This window comes from Mustela erminea, chromosome 18 (genome assembly GCF_009829155.1).
Source record: "Mustela erminea isolate mMusErm1 chromosome 18, mMusErm1.Pri, whole genome shotgun sequence".
Lineage (NCBI taxonomy): Eukaryota > Metazoa > Chordata > Mammalia > Carnivora > Mustelidae > Mustela > Mustela erminea.
Genome location: NC_045631.1, coordinates 36,081,048 through 36,100,291, shown reverse-complemented (window position 1 = coordinate 36,100,291; position 19,244 = coordinate 36,081,048). Strand labels below are relative to the sequence as shown.

The 19,244-nt window shown below is 53.4% G+C and overlaps 1 protein-coding gene across 7 annotated transcripts in view; it reads left to right on the top strand.

The window, feature by feature from the left end:
• Window positions 1-19,244, top strand: part of ABCC3 (ATP binding cassette subfamily C member 3) — a 46,351-nt gene that overhangs the window by 19,499 nt on the left and 7,608 nt on the right. For 5 of the 7 annotated variants that reach the window (XM_032319888.1, XM_032319887.1, XM_032319889.1 and 2 more), the window contains 20 exons: window positions 454-631; window positions 729-890; window positions 1,430-1,522; window positions 3,005-3,208; window positions 3,316-3,462; window positions 3,844-3,931; window positions 4,242-4,308; window positions 4,553-4,679; window positions 4,762-4,938; window positions 9,305-9,472; window positions 9,780-9,972; window positions 10,975-11,089; window positions 11,265-11,412; window positions 11,512-11,719; window positions 12,000-12,310; window positions 13,552-13,751; window positions 13,914-14,040; window positions 15,349-15,450; window positions 18,230-18,376; window positions 18,490-18,648. In XM_032319888.1, the coding sequence (XP_032175779.1) occupies window positions 454-631; window positions 729-890; window positions 1,430-1,522; window positions 3,005-3,208; window positions 3,316-3,462; window positions 3,844-3,931; window positions 4,242-4,308; window positions 4,553-4,679; window positions 4,762-4,938; window positions 9,305-9,472; window positions 9,780-9,972; window positions 10,975-11,089; window positions 11,265-11,412; window positions 11,512-11,719; window positions 12,000-12,310; window positions 13,552-13,751; window positions 13,914-14,040; window positions 15,349-15,450; window positions 18,230-18,376; window positions 18,490-18,648 (3,121 nt within the window). Of the gene's footprint in view, window positions 1-453; window positions 632-728; window positions 891-1,429; window positions 1,523-3,004; window positions 3,209-3,315; window positions 3,463-3,843; window positions 3,932-4,241; window positions 4,309-4,552; window positions 4,680-4,761; window positions 4,939-9,304; window positions 9,473-9,779; window positions 9,973-10,974; window positions 11,090-11,264; window positions 11,413-11,511; window positions 11,720-11,999; window positions 12,311-13,551; window positions 13,752-13,913; window positions 14,041-15,348; window positions 15,451-18,229; window positions 18,377-18,489; window positions 18,649-18,772; window positions 19,237-19,244 lie in introns of those variants that run through there. The other 2 variants (XM_032319893.1, XM_032319890.1) reach the window with 2 other exon arrangements.

Genomic DNA, 19,244 nt, shown 5'->3' with positions numbered 1-19,244 from the left:
TTGGAGAGGGTGGATTTTGGATTTGGAGGGGAGAGCCTGTAGGGTTATATGGTAGGCTCTCGGGCCCTCAGCAGCCAAGGAGAAGATGCAGGAAAGTCTAATCTGTGGACATGGGGCATTTCTTCCTGCTGTGTGGTCCAAGAGGCAAGAAAGGCGGGTGGGTAGGCTGGCATTGAGCGCGATGGAAGGGGCGGGCGGCCGAGCCATGGCAGGTAGGGAAATCGGGGAGGACAGAAGGGAGGAAAGTTGGAGGGTTATGGTCTTGAGGCAGCCCAGGGCTGAGTCTGGCTGTGGGGATGGTCTGGGTGGGGGCGTGGGGGGCCAGAAGCTCCCCCGCCCTGGGAGGTTTCAGAGGCAGCCCTGAGTGGAGGCTGAGGGCGGAAGGGAAGGGCGGCCATAGACCAAGCAGCCTGGGGAGCCTCCCACTCTCATGCCCCACTTCCGTCCCTACAGCATCCTGATCAGTTTTATCTCCAACCCCACGGCCCCCACCTGGTGGGGCTTCCTGGTGGCCGGGCTGATGTTTGCGTGCTCCATGATGCAGACCCTGATTTTACAGCAGTTTTATCACTTCGTCTTTGCGAAGGCACTGAAACTTCGTTTGGCTATCATTGGTGTCATCTATAGGAAGGTCAGCTGGGACAGGGCAGTGGGGGGCTCTAGGAGCCAGCTTGGGGGGCCTTGGAGAGGTCTGGGGCCCAGTCCATCACCCCACTGTCTACCTGCAGGCTCTGGTTATCAGCAATTCAGCCAAACGGGAGTCCCCGGTGGGAGAAATTGTCAACCTCATGTCTACAGACGCCCAGCGCTTCATGGATCTCGCTCCCTTCCTCAACCTGGTGGTGTCCGTACCCCTGCAGATCATTCTGGCAATGTACTTCCTCTGGCAGGTGACGCTTAAGCTCTGGCCTCCACCCCCTTCCTCTGACCTTGACCCTGCTGAGAAAGGACAAGAGAGGGCAAGTCTGGGTCAGCGGAGGGCTGCGTAATGGACACAAGGACTTCTCTAGCTATTTGGGTCAGGGACAGGATGGTGAGGACGCCGGTGTCTGCGCCTGAGCCTTTCCAGCCTCTGCCGTTAGCCTTCTCACAGATCCCAGGGGAGGGAACAGGGACTTGGAGGCGGGGTGGGTGAGAGTCTGGCCATCATTGTCGGTCAGTCTGTACTTGCCTTCCCATGTGTCCGGACACCCTTCTATGTTTGCCTCTTTGTCCCCGTCTGCTGTCCTTATCTGATGGCTGGCAGCTTCTGCCCATGTTCTCAGCATTTGGGCTCTCTCTGTATATCTGCTTTTCGCTATCCATTTGGCTGACTGCCATCTTTTGCTTCCTGCACAGCCCCATGTCTCTGATCAATAGGGTTTTGTCTGTGGGATCCCGTGCACATACTTTAATTATCTGTCTTATCCATCCGCCCGTGCCTTCTCAGAACCTGGGTCCCTCCATCCTGGCTGGGGTCGCTCTCATGGTCTTGCTGATCCCGCTCAATGGAGCCGTGGCCATGAAGATGCGTGCGTTCCAGGTAAGGGCTCTGGTGGGTCTGTGCCTCCTGCCCCGAGCCACTGGCCGCTGCCTAGGGGGAAACCCTCACTAGCCTGGGGCCCCTCGGTTGCCTTGCTTACTGAGTGGGGGATGACCATAAGCCACTTCCACAAGCCTCAGCTCACTCTATCCTCACAGCACCCCGAGAGGGTCTTATAGCAACATTCTCAGTTTGTAGCTGAACAGCCAAAGCCCAGAGAGAAACAGAGATCAGGGCCGTGGGGACTCAAACCCGGGTCTTTGGGTCTAACGAGAGCCTTCTCTCTCCCACACTGTGCCCAGTGTGAAGAGCCAGTCATCCAGTCCTTTATTTGCAAATATTTATCAGAAAGAATCTCCAGTGCATGTAGAATAAATGATAAATGCCCTCTGACCACCCACCCACCAGGCCCCTGCTCACTGGGGAGTGGCCCAGTGGCAGCCACTCCGGCCTTCTTTCTTTTCTCCAAAGCGCCAAGCTCTGCGGATCTCTGAGCCACCCCACCCCCTGTTTCCTGGGACCCACCTCATCCCTTCCTTCCCTGCTCACTCCACCCCTTTCTTCCCCGGCATGAACTCTGGCTTCCCAGTCCCCACCCCATCTCTCACAGTATCTTGTTGTTTCCCTTCAGAATGTGCCTACTGGGGCACCTGGATGGCTCATGGCTAAGTGTCTGATTCTTGATGGCAGCTCAGGTCAGAATCTCAGGGTCGTGGATGGAGCCCCCCCCCCGCCATAGGGCTCCTTGCTCACTCAGCAGGAAGTCTGCTGGAGATTTCTCCTTCTCCCTCTCCCTCTGTCTCCACCACCCCACCCCTGCCGCATGCACACACTCTCTCAAATAAATAAATCTTAAAAAAAAAAAAAAAAAGGAATACACACACTGACTTATTAAGCATTTACTCAGGTAACTGCTGTCTATCTGCCTCCCCCATCAGACTGTCAGCTTCAGGCTGGCTGGGACCATGTTTGATCTTCTGGGTGTCCAACAACGGCCTGGGACATAGTAGGCGTTCACTAAGTCGTGTTGAATGAATCATCAATTTGGTGTGCTGTGCCCTGGGTGAGGGTCTGGGGAAGCAGAAAGAAGGAAGTGATCTGTGCCCCCAGCAGGCTCCCAGTCTAATGGTGGATCCAGTCTTGCATGCACAAAGACCTCCTCGGAAATGATGGGAAAGAACAACATGGCTTAGAAACCCAGGAAAGGTGGCAGAGAATTCAGCCTGGGGGGTAGTGGTGGGGAGGTCAGGGATGGGGGCACAGAAGGCTGGAGCTGCGCTCTGTGCACGGAGGAGAAGGGGAAGCTGGGCTGGGCTGGGCACCTGGGGGCTGAGGGACAGCCCCGGCCCTGCAGGAGGAGGGAAGAGACATGGGAGCCGTCCGAATGGCCGCTGGGCATTGTGAGTGCCTGGAAGGTGGGAGCCCCTGGGGGCGGAGGTCTGGGAAGGGGAGCAGGGCACCCCAGTGCCACTCTTTCCACAGGCAGAGCAAATGAAGTTCAAGGACTCACGCATCAAGCTGATGAATGAGATCCTGGCTGGCATCAAGGTGCTAAAGCTGTATGCCTGGGAGCCGAGTTTCTTGGAGAAGGTAGAAGGCATCCGGGAGGACGAGCTCCGGCTGCTGCGCAAGTCCGCCTACCTCCAAGCCATCTCCACCTTCACCTGGGTCTGCACCCCCGTCCTGGTGAGGCTCTTCCCCCGGGGCGGGTCTCCCCCCTGCCAACCTGGCCAGCCCAGCCCTCTGGGCCCAACAGGCTCCATTCTGATACCCACCTTCCACCCCCTTCCCAGGTGACCCTGACCACGCTTGGGGTGTATGTGTCTGTGGACCCAGACAACGTGCTAGACGCTGAGAAGGCCTTTGTGTCCGTGTCCCTGTTCAATATTTTAAAGATTCCCCTCAACATGTTGCCTCAGTTAATCAGCAGCCTGATCCAGGTGAGCCGGGGCAGGGCTGGGCGTTCTGCTGGAGTCTGCGCAGGTTGTTAGGGTCAGGAGATAATCAAAGAGTGCTCCTGGAATTGAGGGGGTGGGTATTTGGCATGAAGCCATCAGAATCAAGGGTCGTTTGGAGTCAGAGGGGGACAGGTGAGGTCCCCAGAAACCTGAAGCTCTGAAGACAACCTCCTCTTACCATCATGGACCCTGACTTTGGCAGTGGGAACCAGAGAAGTCTCAGTCATGGGAGGGGCCCCTCACCCCATCTGGGCCCTTAGGACGCCCTGCCTCTCCCAGGAAGTCGGGGAGGGGTGGCGCAGGCTACAGGAAGTGAGGGGCGGGGGAGGAGCCAGCTTCCAAGGCTGACTCACTCTCCTGCAGACCAGTGTGTCTCTGAAACGGATCCAGCATTTCCTGAGCCAAGATGAACTTGACCCCCAGTGTGTGGAAAGAAAGATCATCACCCCAGGTCCAGACACTCTTTCCCTGGACTGCCCTTGCCCCAGCCCCTGCTCCAGAAAGTCTTTTGTTCTAAGCTTCTGACTTGTTTCTTGTGACTGCCATTTCCTCTTCCCCTTTTCCCACCAGCGCCACTTTCTCCCTCTTCTGGGCTCTTCCTCAGTCTACACCCCCAGGCCTCCCCCACTTTTCTTCCTTTCCTAGGGCTCCCAGCCCCTGGACTTCCTGCCCTTCCCCTTGAGTCCCTCCCCCCCCCAGGGATTCGCCCCACCTTGCCCTGCACCCCCTGACCCTGGCCCTGTACGTCTTGGTCCTCCCAGGATATGCTGTCACCATACACAATGGCACCTTCACCTGGGCCCAGGACCTGCCCCCTACACTGCACAGGTACCAGCGTCTCCTGTCCCTTCCCAGCTACCTGAAGTGAGCCAAAGTTCAGATCAGTAGCAGAACCCAGTAACCCCCGGCCACACCCCTCCAGCCCCCATCTGTGGGCTGGAAAGCAAGGAGAGCCTCTGCTTGTCAGGGTAGCGTCTGAAAGGGAGGAGGGCTTGGGTCTCTAGGTGGAAGGTGGGGAGACCAAAATCCTGATCCCTACCTCTAACTGGGCTCCTGGCCTCCTTGCCCTCAGCCTAGACATCCAGGTGCCAAAAGGGGCACTGGTGGCCGTGGTGGGGCCCGTGGGCTGTGGGAAGTCTTCCCTGGTGTCTGCCCTGCTGGGAGAGATGGAGAAACTGGAAGGCACGGTGTGTGTGAAGGTAAGAGAGAGGGCAGAACTCCTGGCAAGGGCTGCTAGGCCAGGCCTCGTGTGGACCCTGAGATAACTTCTCCTCTGGCCAGGGCTCCGTGGCCTATGTGCCCCAGCAGGCATGGATCCAGAATTGCACGCTTCAGGAAAACGTACTGTTTGGCCGAGCCCTGGATCCCAAGAGGTACCATCGGGCTCTGGAAGCCTGTGCCTTGCTAGCTGACCTGGAGATGCTGCCTGGCGGGGACCAGACAGAGATCGGAGAAAAGGTACAGGGCTCTCTCCCATCCTCTAGGGGGTCAGCCCATACAGCTGCCCAGCTCAGCCCAGCTCGGGTCTATATATGCGCCCCTTCCTTCCTCCCCTACCCCCCACCACCTTCCTGCCTTCACACATCCATGTGAATCACTCAGCTTCCATCCAGTGATGGAAAGTCTTTAAAGGTGTGAGCCAAGGAATGGTGAGTAGACCAGCATTCTGGTGTAATTTGGTGTAACTGGAGATGAGGAAGAGGTGGGTACAGGGCAAAGCAGATCCTTAAAGACCTTGGTTAAAGTTTTGGTCTTTGAGGGCACCTGGGTGGGTTAAAGCCTCTGCCTTCGGCTTAGGTCATGATTCCAGGGTCCTGGGATCAAGCCCCGAATCTGGCTCTCTGCTCAGCAGGGAGCCTGTTTCCTCCTCTCTCTCTCTGCCTGCCTCTCTGCCTACTTGTGATCTCTGCCTGTCAAATAAATAAATAAAATCTTAAAAAAAAAAAAAAAGTTTTGGCCTTTGCCCTAAAAACCATGAGGCACCAGTGAAAGTTTTGATTTTAAATTAACTTATTTTTAATTGTTGCCAAACACGCATGCCATAAAATTTATCACCTTGACCATTTATAATTGTACAGGTCAGTGTTAAGAATATTCACAGTGTCGTGTGGCCAATCTCCAGAACTCTTTTCATCTTGCAAAACTGAAACCCTGTACCCAATTAAACAACTCCCCATTCCCCCCCTGTTCCCCCAGCCCCTGGCAACTGCCAGTCTCTTTCCTGTTCCTAGGAAGTTGACCTACTCCGGGTACATCATATAAAGGGAATCAGACAATATCTGGGTTATTTTGAGACTGGCTCATTCCACTCAGTATCGTATCTTCAAGGTTCATCCATGTTCTCGCATGTGTCAGAATTTCTTTCCTTTTTAAAGTTGAACAACATTTTATTATGTGTGTAGATCACATTTTGTTTATCCACTCACTTGTCAGGGGTCACTTGGGTTGTTTCCAACATGTTAGCTATTATGAATAAGACTGCTGTGCTGATGGGGTGCCTGGGTGGCTCAGTGGGTTAAAGCCTCTGCCTTCAGCTCAGGTCATGATCCTAGGGTCCTGGGATCAAGCCCCGCATTGGGCTCTCTGCTCAGCGGGGAGCCTGCTTCTCCCTCTCTCTCTCTGCCTGCCTCTCTGCCTACTTGTGATCTCTGTCTGTCAAATAAATGAATAAAATCTTAAAAAGAAAAAAAAAAAAAAGACTGCTGTGCTGAGGGTTGCCCGGGGGGAAGGGGGATAGGGAGAGGGTGGTTGGGTTATGGACATTGGGGAAGGTATGTGCTACGGTGAGTGCTGTGAAGTGTGTAAGCCTGATGATTCACAGACCTGTAACCCTGGGGCTAATAATACATTATACGTTAATAAAAAATAAATTTAAAAAAAGAGATTAAAAAAAGACTGCTGTGAGGAGCACCTGGGTGGCTCAGTGGGTTAAGCCTCTGCCTTTGGCTCAGGTCATGATCTCAGGGTCTTGGGATCGAGCCCCCCCGCGTCGGGCTCTCTGCTTGGTGGGGAGCCTACTTCCCCCTCTCTCTCTGCCTGCCTCTCTGTGTACTTGTGATCTCTCTCTCTGTCAAATAAATAAATAAAATCTTTAAAAATTTTTTTTTAAAAAAAACTGCTGTGAACATGGGTGGGCAAATATCTCTTAATGACTCTACTCTCATGTCTTTTGAGCATATACTCAGAAACAGAATTTCTCAATCCCATGGTAATTCCTTTTTTTTTTTTTTTTTTTTTTTTTGAGGAAATTGCCATGCTAGCATGAAATGCTATGTTCTTTTCCATAATGGCTGCACCATTTTAAGTTCCCACCGAGAGTGCACAAGGCTTCCACCATCTACCCATCCTCACCAACACAGTTCTTTTCTTGGGGAGGGGCCTTTGGGTTTTGATAGCAACCATTCTGATGGGTGTCAGGTGATATTTCATTAAGGGTTTGGTTTGCATTTCCCTGATGAGAAATGATGCTGAGCATCTTTTCTTAAGTTTATTGGCCATTTATGTATTTTCTTTGGAGAAATGTTTAGCCAAGTCTTTGCTGATTTTTTTTTAAGATTTTATTTATTTATTTGAGAGAGAGACAGTGAGAGAGAGCATGAGAGGCGAGAAGGTCAGAGGGAGAAGCAGACTCCCGATGGAGCTGGGAGCCTGATGCGAGACTCGATCCTGGGACTCCGGGACCGTGACCTGAGCCGAAGGCAGTTGCCTAACCAACTGAGCCACCCAGGTGCCCCTATTTGCTCATTTTTTAATGTTTGTTTTTTTGTTGTTGATTTATAGGCGTTCCTTATATATCCCAGATATTAACCCCTTATCAAATATACAAGTTGTAAATATTTGCTCCTATTCTGAAAGTTGCCTTTTCACCCTGTTGATAGTGTCCTTTGATGCACAAAAGTTTTCAAATTTGGGGCACCTGGCTGGCTCAGTCAGAAGAGCATGTGACACTTGATCTCGGGGTTTTGAGTTCAAACCCCGTATTGGGTATAGAGATTGCTTAAAAATAAAATCTTTATTTTTTAAAGGTCTTTTTTTTTAATTGATTTGACAGAGACATCAAGAGTGGAAACACAAGCATGGGGAGTGGGAGAGGGAGAAGAAGGCTTCCTGTAGAACAGGGAGCCCAACATGGGGTTCGATCCCAGAATCCTGGGATCATGACTGGAGCCAAAGGCAGACACTTAATGACTGAGCCACCCAGGCACCCCAAAAATAAAATCTTAAACAAAAAACACTTTCAATTTTGATGTAATCCAGTATATCTTTTTCTTTTTACTTTTGTTGCCTGTGCATTTAATTTCATATCTGAAAAATCATTGCCAAATCTGATGAACAGTTTCCCCGGTGTTTTCTTCTAAGAGTTTTATAGTTTTAGCTCTTTGGGGTGTTTGGTTTTTTTCAATACTAATGACTTTGGTGGGCACCTGAGTGGCTCAGTGGTTTAAAGCCACTGCCTTTGGCTCAGGTCATAATCTGATCGACCTGATGGATCGACCCCCCATCGGGCTCTCTGCTCAGCCGAGAGCGTGCTTTCCCTTCTCTCTCTCTTTGCCTACCTCTCTGCCTACTTGTGATCTCTGTCTGTCAAATAAATAAAAAATCTTTAAAATTTTTTGTAAAAAAAAATACTAATGACTTTGGTGCATATTCCTTCAAGACAGGCATTCTCTAGTGTGACTATAGTCAAATTATCAAAATCAGGAAATTTAACATCGATACAAGATTATTTACTTCACTGTTTGTATTCACATGTCATCGTTTGTTCCAGTAAATGTCTTTTTTTCGTTATTTTCTTTCCTGGGCGAGGATCCAGTCCAGGATCATGAGTTGCAGTTACTTGTCACAGTTCTTTATTCTCTGTCAATCTGGATAATTCCTCAGTCTTTGTCTTCCAAGACCTTGACACTTTGGAAAAGTACAGGCCAGCTATTTTATAGAGTACCTCTCAATTTGAACACAGTTCAGTGCTCAGCACATAGTAGGCACTGAAGACTGGTTGGTTGAATGAAGACACACTCACATGCTTCAGTCACTACAGCTGCACACCCACCTCCTGCTTCTCCCCATCAGCTCCTTTCCCATCCCACACTTGCTTCCCCACCCACCTCACACTAGGCTCAGTTGCTCAGGATACCTGAAAAAGCTGGGCCCTATTCCAGAGGGAATGAGGAAAGCTGGAGGTAGGAAAGCAGGCTCGATCTCTGGGGTCTGCTTTCTGGGCCCAGCCCTGCTGCGAGGTGCCTCAGTTTCCCATGATGGGTTTTAGGAGAGATCTTACCTCTCCTCTAGCTCCTGAACCATCTCAGGGTCAAATTTTAGGATTGGAGCTGGCTTTCCGTTCTTGCTTCTGCCCTGAATAGTTCAGGACCTTGGACAAAGCCATTAACATCTTGGACTCTGATTTCTTCACCTAGAAAGTGGGGCTGATGGTACCTCCCTGAAAGGACTGACGTGAGAATCAAATGGGATCCGTGTTATGAAAGTCATCTGCAAACTGGTTGGGCGATGGGAGATTAAAAGGCCTATTGCGGATCCCCTGGGGATTTCCAGCCTTTCAGAATATAAAGGCAGCAGGCAGGAAAACCAGCTGGGCAGGGTAGTGGGGCAAAGGGAGCAGGTTGTCCTCACCTGCCCCTGGAGGACTTTTGAGAGCCACCACCTCTTCCTCTGTGGCCTCAGACCTTCCTAGGGACAAGACCGGGCATATCAAATGGGAATTTTGAGGTCGGCCTTGTTGAAGGATGGTGACAAGGCCCTTGTCTCCTTCCAGCTGTCTGACTCCCTTCTATCCGATACACACCTCCCACCTCTCTCCTCCATCCAGGGCATTAACCTGTCTGGGGGCCAGCGACAGCGGGTCAGTCTGGCCCGAGCTGTTTACAGTGAAGCTGATCTTTTCTTGCTGGATGACCCACTGTCAGCCGTGGACTCTCATGTGGCCAAGCATATCTTTGACCAAGTCATCGGGCCAGAAGGTGTGCTGGCAGGCAAGGTGAGGCCTCCGGGAGGTTGTGGGGGGTCCCTAAGGTGAGATCTAGGACCCTAGGAGAGAGCTGGTGGGAGGCCCCAGGGTTTGGAGGAAACCTGGAAGAACAGGAGGCTTGAGAAGCAGGAATGTTGGTTGGGTGGCGGGGGACCCACCCTGGAGGCACTGACCCCATGCCATGGGGTCAGTCACTGATGTACTCGTCCTTGCTCCCTGGCATATGGGCACCTCACACCCTCTCCATGGCCCTGTACCTGTGCCAGGGGTGTGTGCTAAGGATGGTGGAAATGGTAGCCTGCTGTCCTCTCCCCAGACACGGGTGCTGGTGACACACAGCATCAGCTTCCTGCCCCAGATGGACATCATCATAGTGCTGGCTGATGGGCAGGTGTCCGAGGTGGGATCCTACCCAGACCTGCTGGGACGCAATGGCTCCTTTGCCAACTTTCTCTGCAACTACGCACCCGAGGAGGACAAAGAGAGCCTGAAGGAGGACAGCAGGCCTGGTATCCGCCATCCCTGACCCTCCGCGTTCGGTGCCCTCCCACCATCTCCCCTGTCTTGGGGATCTCTGAGTGTCTCTGGATGGGCCCGGTGTTCTACAAGGGAGGTCCGAGGAACTTGGGCCATCTGTGTGAGAGTCCAACATCGCCAAGTGCCTCCCCCTCCTTTCCCCTAACCGTGTGACCTTATGGGCAGCTCAGGCCTCGGGGCCCCACACTTCCTGTGTGTCCAAAGGGCATAAGGGCCCAGGCCCAGTCTGTAGGCAAGACTGTTTCACAGATAAGTCATTCGGTAAATGGACAAGCGGTTGGAAGGGTCATTTCGTTATCAACAAAGATTCAGTAATTACTATGTCCTAGCACTACTCTCGGCACTGAGAGATGGCAGTGAACAAATGGAAAATTCTGTGTCTTCATGGAGTGCTTTGAAGTCTCTGGACCCCTAAGACCCCCTCCCCCCCTACTTTTTGTCCAGTCCTGACTCCTCAACCTCCCAGACCGCTTCCTGAGTCTGCCTGCCTACTGCTGCATAGACGGCTGTCATGTGTTGAACATGTGCCAAGGGCTGCGCCCCTTGCTAAGCATTTGACACACATTCTTTCCTTTAATCCTCACAATGACAATGACACCATGAAGCGGGTACTATTATTATCCCCATTTTACATGCCCGCCTAAAGTCATGCGGGGAGGAAGTGGCATTTGAGCTCAGCCAGTGTGCCCCTAGAGCCCAAGCTCCTGACCCTTATATTTGAGACCTTCTCCACAGTCCCCGATGGGAAGTTTTTCTCCTTGTCTAACCTAAGTCTTTCTTGCTGCCTCTTTTTTTCTTTCCCAGCTCAAAACTGGTCATTTATTTTTGTCCTTGTCCTTGCTGTTCTTTCATGCCTCTTGTGTTCTCTCCTGCGTGTCCACTGGGGCGTCTTCTCTGGCCTGGGGACTGGAGAACACTGGCGGCTTGCAGGGCGAGCTAGCCTGGCGCTTCTCCTTTCCCCCAACCTGCTGCAGCCTTGGAGAGCACAGAGGATGAGGAGCTGCTGCTGATTGAAGACACGCTGAGCAATCACACAGACCTGACAGACAACGAGCCGGTCCTGTATGAGGTCCAGAAGCAGTTTATGAGGTGAGCCCCCGAGAGCTCCCGGCGCCGTCCCTAAGCCCCGCCAGGTGGGACATGGGTGGGCAATCTCCCTGCCGCTCAGAGCCTGGGCCTCCAGCTACAGCCTGAACCCCCTGGGGCTCTGGCCCGTGGGTGTGTTAGAGACCACCTCCCTGGGCCTGACCAGCTGCCTCCACAGACAGCTGAGTGTCATGTCCTCGGAAGGCGAGGGCCAGGGCCGGCCTGTGCCCCGGAGACGCCTGGGTTCAGCAGAGAAGGCACTGCAGGCAGCAGAGGCAAAGGCGAGGGGGGCGCTGATCCAGGAGGAGAAGGCGGCGATGGGCACTGTGAGTAGGATGGACAAGGGAGGCTGGAGAGGGTGGGCAGGCCCCCAGCCATCCCGGGGCTCACGAGAGTCCTCTGCCCTTGACTGCCGTGCCATGCAGGTGAAGCTGAGTGTGTTCTGGGATTATGCCAAGGCCATGGGGCTCTATACCACAGTAGCTATCTGTGTCCTATACCCGTGTCAAACTGCGGCTGCCATTGGGGCCAACGTATGGCTCAGCGCCTGGACCAATGAGGCTATGGTGGACAGCCGACAGAATAACACCTCCATGAGGCTGGGTGTCTATGCTGCCTTGGGAGTTCTGCAAGGTGAGAGGCAGAGACTGGAAGTTATTTTCCTCACACCTGGGCCGCCAGATCCCCCAAACCCTGCCCTTGCCTCTTTCTCAATCATCATGGCCATTGCCCTGCCCTAGCGCCTCCCTAGCAGCCCATCTGCCTCTGGGCATCTTGAGCTCAACCCGGCGGTGGCACTGCCTCTCTGAGCCTGCTGGCCACGGCAGCCATCCCGTATCTCCTTACCTGCCCACCCCACGCCCTACATGCCCCACACCAGCCCCAGTGAATATTCCTCCGCCTCCTCCAACAGGAATCCTGGTGATGCTGGCAGCTGTCACGCTGACTGTGGGCAGCGTCCACGCCGCACGCTCGCTTCACCAGGCGCTGCTGCACAACAAGATGCGCTCGCCACAGTCCTTCTTCGACACGACGCCCTCCGGCCGTATCCTAAACCGCTTCTCCAAAGATATCTACGTCATCGATGAGGTTCTGGCCCCCACTATCCTCATGCTGCTGAATTCCTTCTACAACTCCCTCGCCACCCTCGTGGTCATCGTGGCCAGCACGCCGCTCTTCACCGTGGTCACCCTGCCCCTTGGGATCTTCTATGTCTTGATGCAGGTCCGCAGCCAGTGGGTGGGCGAGGTGCTGGTATGGGCGGAGCTCCGTGTGGGCGGGACTCCCCGTGTGGGCGGGGCTCCCTGTAGACGGGGCGCTAAAGCCGGCTGGGCTCTCCGGTTAACTAACAGTCAACCTGGGTTGGGACTTAGGGAGGTCAGACTGCGGGTCAGTTAGGGACAGTAGATACTTCACGTCTTTGAAACTCATTTTCCTCACCTGTAAAGCAGCATCATAGAACCTACTTCGTAGGGTTGTTGCTAGGATAAAATAAAATCCTTGTAAATTGTGGCTAACCCTGGAACTCCTTCTTGCTGGTATTTTTTTTTTTTTAAGATTTTTATCTATTTACTTTTTTGACAGAAAGATAGAGCCAGAGAGCACAAGCGGGGGTAATGGCAGAGGGAGAGGGAGAAGCAGGCTTCCTGCTGAGCAGGGAGCCTGATGCAGGGATTGATTCCAGGCCCCTGGGATCATGACCTGAGCCGAAGGCAGACACTTAACCGACTGAGCCACCCCGGGATCCCTTGCTGCCTATTTGTAACTAAAATGCTGTTAACAGTGTGAGACGCATTATCCTTCCCCTCCTTTGTACATATCTAAACATATATGTGCATTTATGTTTTTAACATAGATGACTTGGTAACGTTCAGATACAGGTCAGAGGCTCAGCGGGGCATCTGCCATTCCCCCTGCTTGTGTTGCTGAGCCCCTGTACTGCCATGAGTTTAATCAGTTGCTGAAGGTAACCCACGAGGTGGCTGGAAGCTCAGGTGATGTGGGCTGTGCTCTGTGCAGGGACAGGGGGCTCTCAGATACCCGTCCTTTTAGGCCCTGGCCATGTTGGGGCCCACAGGCTAGAGGATGGAAGCTGGAGACAGAACTGTTTTTGTAGGGCTGAAGTTCAAAAAGAACAGGGTGAGGTGGGGAGAGGCTCTTTAAGAAAAAGAATACAAAATTATCTTATTTTTGCAAAGTTTGTGATATTCTGACTATGTAGGCACATCGCTGGGGCACATCAGAGGAGACAGACATAGTCACTGATGGAGGAGGCCAAGCGAAGTGGGTCCTGTAATCAAGGACCCTACACGGGGTGAGGGGGTCAGGAGCTGAGAGGGAATCAGGAAGGGCTTCATGGAGGAAGCGGCCTGGAAGACCCAGCAGGAGGGGACCGGGGGAAAGGGAGGACTGAGTCAGGGGGTCTCACGGAGCTGACCTCAAGCTCTTTCTCCAACCTCTGCCAGCGCTTTTATGTGGCGACGTCGCGGCAGCTGAAGAGGCTGGAGTCCATCAGCCGCTCGCCCATTTACTCCCACTTTTCGGAGACAGTGACCGGCTCCAGCGTCATCCGGGCCTACGGCCGCAGCCAAGACTTCCAGGCTATCAGTGACGCTAAAGTGGATGCCAACCAGAGGAGCTGCTATGCCCACATTGCCTCCAACAGGTCAGAAGCCTCCTCCCTCAGCCCCTGCCCCTCCGGGAGTCCCCACCAGGATCTCCTGCAGGAGAGACCTTAAAGTTCTGGGTCCCACTTCCGCCTTCCCCCATACAGGAAATTACCTCCTTCCTCCACCCGCCCCACCTCCTGCTCATCCTGTCCCCACAGGTGGCTGGGAGTCCAAGTGGAGTTCGTGGGCAACTGTGTTGTGTTCTTTGCTGCACTCTTTGCTGTGATCGGCAGAAACAGCCTGAGTCCGGGGCTGGTGGGCCTATCCGTGTCCTACGCCCTACAGGTACGCAGGGGTCAGGGCCCCAGGGCAAGGCCACACTGAGGCAGAGGCCACCCAGGGGTCACAAGCATCTCCTGGGCCTTTGCTCTGCCCAGTATGGGGACCAGCCACAGGTTCTGCTCCCCAGGATTGTGAGCTCAGTGGAGCACAGAGAAGACAGTCCCCGCAACAGGGGACTGTAACGCAGGGTGAATAGGTCTTTGTGGAGGAAGGACCCAAACATGGTGAGAACCCGGAAGACAGTCTCTACCTTGGGTTTTGGTGCTGGAGAAATTATCTTAGTGCTTGGCCCCAAAAGACAAATAGAACTTGTCCTGCCTGTGTGCAGGATTGGGAGGGTCAGCTCTACCAGTGGTTCTAGGCCAGGGATATGTAGGGGCGGAGTACACCCAATTTCCCAGGCCTTCGGAGAAAGTACACAGAGAAGCCAGGGCTGGAGGGCGGGCTGTCACCCCAATATCAGCCTGTATTGTCAGAGGCTTAAATAACTACACGTGTCATTTTTGTGACTCAGATCGCATTTTCAAGGCCACAGAGAGCTCAAGCCTTGAATGCTTTGGAACAAAAGACAATCTAGACAAATGAGTCTTCTCAAACTTTCCCGTGCTGTTGAGTCAGCTGGAGATCTTGTGAAAATGTGGTTTCTGATATGGCAGGGCTAGGATGGGTCACAGAGTTCTGCATGTCTACCAAGACCCCTTGGGACACAGTGTGGTCTGGGGACGGGTTATATCAACATCACCTGGAAGTTTGTTAAAAGTGCAGAATCTCCAGGATACCTGGGTGGCTCAATTGGTTAAGCGTCTGCCTTCAGCTCAGGTCATGATCCCAGGGTCCTGGAATCAAGCCCCACATCAGGGTCCTTGCTCAGCGGAGAGCCTGCTTCTCCTTCTGCCTGCCATTCTCCCTGCTTATGCTCTCTCTCTTTTTGTCTCTCTGACAAATAAAATCTTTTTAAAATGCTGCAGAATCAAAAAAATAAAAATTAAAAAATTAAATGATGCCGAATCTCAAGTCCCACTGCAGACCTACTGAATCAGAAGCCACATTTTAACAAGATTCCCTAGGAAGTCTTCCTTAAATATACCAACATTTGAGACACATGGGGGCTAGGGGGCCCTGGGTCAAGCCTGCGAGGTCACTGCCTGAGATACAGTTGTGATTAGAGCCCCAGGTGGCCCACCTATGGGGTTGCCCAGACCTACCTACTTTGTAAAGGCAAGGAGCATCATTAGGGAGTCAGAACCCCTCCCACAGCTGTTGTGGGGAAAGGGAAGATTACTGTATCCATGACCCAGTCCCTTTGGCCAGATAACATTGACTCTGAATTGGATGATCCGAATGATGTCCGACTTGGAGGCTAACATTGTGGCCGTAGAGAGAGTCAAGGAGTACTCCAAGACGGAGACTGAGGTGGGTACTGGGATGAGCCTGGGGCAGGGTGATTCTGGAATAGCTGGGGAGGGGTGCTTGGTGACCCATCATCCCTACATTTCAAGGCCAGCTCTTCATTTGGGGGGCTCTTCATTCATTCATTCATTCATCCACTCATGGCCTATTGAGCATCAGCCAGATGTCCCAGCAAGTATGGAGAGTCCAGAGTTGAGCAAGACAGGGTCTATCCTCAAGCAGATTCTGATGTCGTGGGCAAAGTAAGACAGGGCTCTGCCCTGGAAGACAGGAGCTCTGGGGTGATGCACCCAAAGAAAGCAGATGGGAGAATCGTTCAGCTGGAGGTGGTCAGCTGGAGGGTGAGAATTCCAGCCAGAGATCAGCCTAGTTGAAGGAGCAGGGGCAGGGTAGCATGCCCTTTGTTGCGGAAAGGGAGTGTCCCCTACTTGGGGGGGGATGTGGACTTTTGTCCACTTACATCTTCCCATGGCCACACCCCAGACCTCTTCAAGCTCAGAAGCTGCACCATCTCTGAGATCTTAAGTCAAACTTTTAGACCACCCTTCCCAACCCTCCCAGCTCTCTTGCCCCAAATCCTCTGCTGTCTCAGAACTTTGTCCTTGTTGGGACTCCAGTCTTATGACCTACCCTTGTCCCTCTGTCCACTAACTCATCTAGCCTGGATTCCTTGCTCCATAGGTACCAGCCCATGCCTCCCTTGTCCTCCCCTCTCTCAGGGGTCCTCACCTACAAAACCCCTCCCTGGTTGAGCCCCTCTGTCTGCCTTCTACGTCTAGCACTCAACAGCTAAGATATTCCTGGAGAAAAATCACTGATTTTACTTCAAGCTTATGACCAGACACCACTGCTGCATATTCCCATTTTGCTTCCCCAAGAAGCCTGTGTTCCCACTTCCAGAAAGATCTGTTGTGAACCTTCTTTCCTCCAACCCCCCATCTCCTCCCCTTTGCTCAGCCATGGACCTTGCGTGACTTGCCAGTGAGAAAACAGTATGAGATACGAACTCCCTCAACCTTCCTGCCCCCAGACTTTCCATCGTGCTTGTGGTCTGTTCACCTTTTCCTTCCTCTTTTAGCAGGAAGCGTCCCTCCTCCAATCAAAATCCACGCCTTCAGACTTCACCTCCCTAATTACACCCTCCTGCTCCTACAGCCTGCTCCTTGTGTTAGATGACTCCCATCCATGGGCAAACATAAGCTCTTGTAGCTTCCATCCTAGACATACAAACCAATCTCCCTTCCCCCTGTGTTTCTCTGCTCTCCTTTGTCATGAAGCTTGTTTTAAAACCCACATGCTCTCACCGCTTCCCTATCACCCTTTATCACATCTGCCTCCCACAGTCTTGTTTCTGGCCCTGTCATTCCACTGATGACCTGCCTGGTTCCAAACCCAGGGGACACATTTCTGTTCTCATCTAATTCAGCCTCTCAGCGACATTCAGACACACTGACCCCTGCCTTCTTCTTGGAAGGCTCTCCTTCCTGGCTTCTGTGACCCGGGCTCTCGCTCTGTCAGTCTCCATTGAGCCCCTGGCCTGCCTGTTCCTCCCAGTCTGGCTCCCCTCCCTCCCCCAGCCTTCCCCAGTCATCTCCTGTCACCCCCCCTCATCCCCCACTGTCTGGGATCTTCAAATGCTCCCTCTTTGCATCTAGCATTCCATTTCCCCCATCCATACCCAAGATCTTGTCTCCACAGCCTGAGAAGTTCTGCCCCGAACCCTCCTGCCCGTTCTTTTGACACCATCTCGAGAGAACGGACTATACTGGCTGTTTTGCTTTTTGACTGTTGGCAGTCTGCCTTCCCCTGTCACAAAGCAGGGCCACCTTCCCTGAACTGCACGGACTCATAGGTCCCTATACTCAGAAGGACCTTACATTGGGTTTAATGTTCTGCTGTCACCACTTGGACATTCTTCATAATTACTGAACAAGAATCCCCACCTTTCCATTTTGTACGGGGCCTCCCAAATGGTAGGTCATCATGTCTCAAAGCCACCATCATCTTATGCCCAATTTATTTTAAGAACCTCCTCACTAGCTTCCCTATTTCCCATCATCCTCTCTCCCTTCTCTTAGCAGCCCGAGGAATCCTTTAAAAACACACCAAACCATATCATTGCTCTGTGCACAGCCCTCTGAGGGCTCTGCATCTTAGAGTAAAAAACCATAGTCCTTAAAATGGCCTGCAAAGCTCTTTGTTATGGGGCCACCCACTATCTCTCTCCTACCTCCTTTGTCCCCATGCTCCAGAACACACCTGGGCGGGCATTTGCAGTTTCTGTTCCTTCTGCCTGGCATGTCGTTCCCCCCAGGCATTTACTTGGCTTGTTGCCTCACCTCCTTTCGGTCTTTATTTAAATATTGCCTTCTCCAGGAAGCCTTCACTGACCACCCTGTACTGCTACACCACCAAGCATTTCTCAGCACTTATCACTTTCCTACATTAGGTACATTTGCTTTTTTGTTGATGGTAGGCACCCCCCCCCCCATACTAAATGTAAGCCTCACAAGGAGGCAAAGACTTTGTCTGGTTCACCACTGTGATCCCAGTAGCCATTCAGTAGGAAGGTTTTGGAGCTCTGCACAGAATAAAGGTAGAGAGATAAAGGATTCATTGGACCACATGGTTGGGCCCAGGGAGACACTGGGGACTCTCCCCCAGGGACCCTGATAGGGGAGGATGGAGGGGGCCTCGGGAGAGAGGTAGACTGAAGAGGGAGAGGGCCAGGCTGGGGAGAAGGGGCCACCCTAATGCAGACCCATTTTCCCCTCCCGGCCAGGCCCCCTGGGTGGTGGAGGGCAGCCGTCCTCCCGCAGGCTGGCCCCTGAAGGGCGAGGTGGAGTTCCGCAATTACTCCGTGCGCTACCGGCCCGGCCTGGAGCTGGTGCTGAAGAACCTGAGTCTGCGCGTGCGCGGTGGCGAGAAGGTGCGCGAGGGCGGGGGTTGTGCGTGGCACGTGGTCGGAACCTATGGGCGAGCAGGTGTGATGCCCCCGCAGACTCCTCCCCACCCCCTGACGGCCTCACTCCCTCCCTCCAGGTGGGGATCGTGGGCCGCACGGGGGCCGGCAAATCATCCATGACCCTGTGCCTGTTCCGCATCCTGGAGGCGGCGGAGGGTGAAATCCGCATCGACGACCTCAACGTGGCAGACATCGGCCTCCACGACCTCCGCTCTCAGCTGACCATCATTCCCCAGGTCCGAGCCTGTTATAGACCGAGGTTGACCCACAGTCCTAGGGGTGGGGGGGTGCGTGGGGGGGACAGGCCCCACTCTGCTCTGTAGCTTGGGGTCCAAGCCTGGGACCCCTGACCCCCAGCAGGTGTGGAGCCACAGAGCGGCGCCCTGTCATGGATCCAAAAGGGTCCAGCGCGTCCTGGGCCAGTCTGCCTCTGCCCTCTGACCCCCTGGGCCACCAGTTGAGACCAGGATCGCAGGACCCTTCAAGCACCCCACCCTCTGAGAGGCTCTGCCCTGGTCTCCCTGTTCTGTGGCTCGGAATCACATATCACTCTTTCTGGCTCTTCTGGAAGGCTTTTTTTTTTTTTTTTTTTTTCCTTCCCTGCTGACTGGGCACTTTGGAGTCAGATTAGTGGACTCCGCTTTCTTCTTTGGTGGAGGACTTCGTGATTGGCAAAGCTGAGGTTTATCACTTCCCCACAGGCATGTATCAGCCCATGGCCTCCCGCCTGGTGGGCCGGGGGCAGAACGGGAGTGCTGCTACCTAATCCCCAGCTTTCTCCCTGGCCCTGGGGCCCATGGCTCCTCATGGGGCCTGAGTTGCCCTCCTCTGA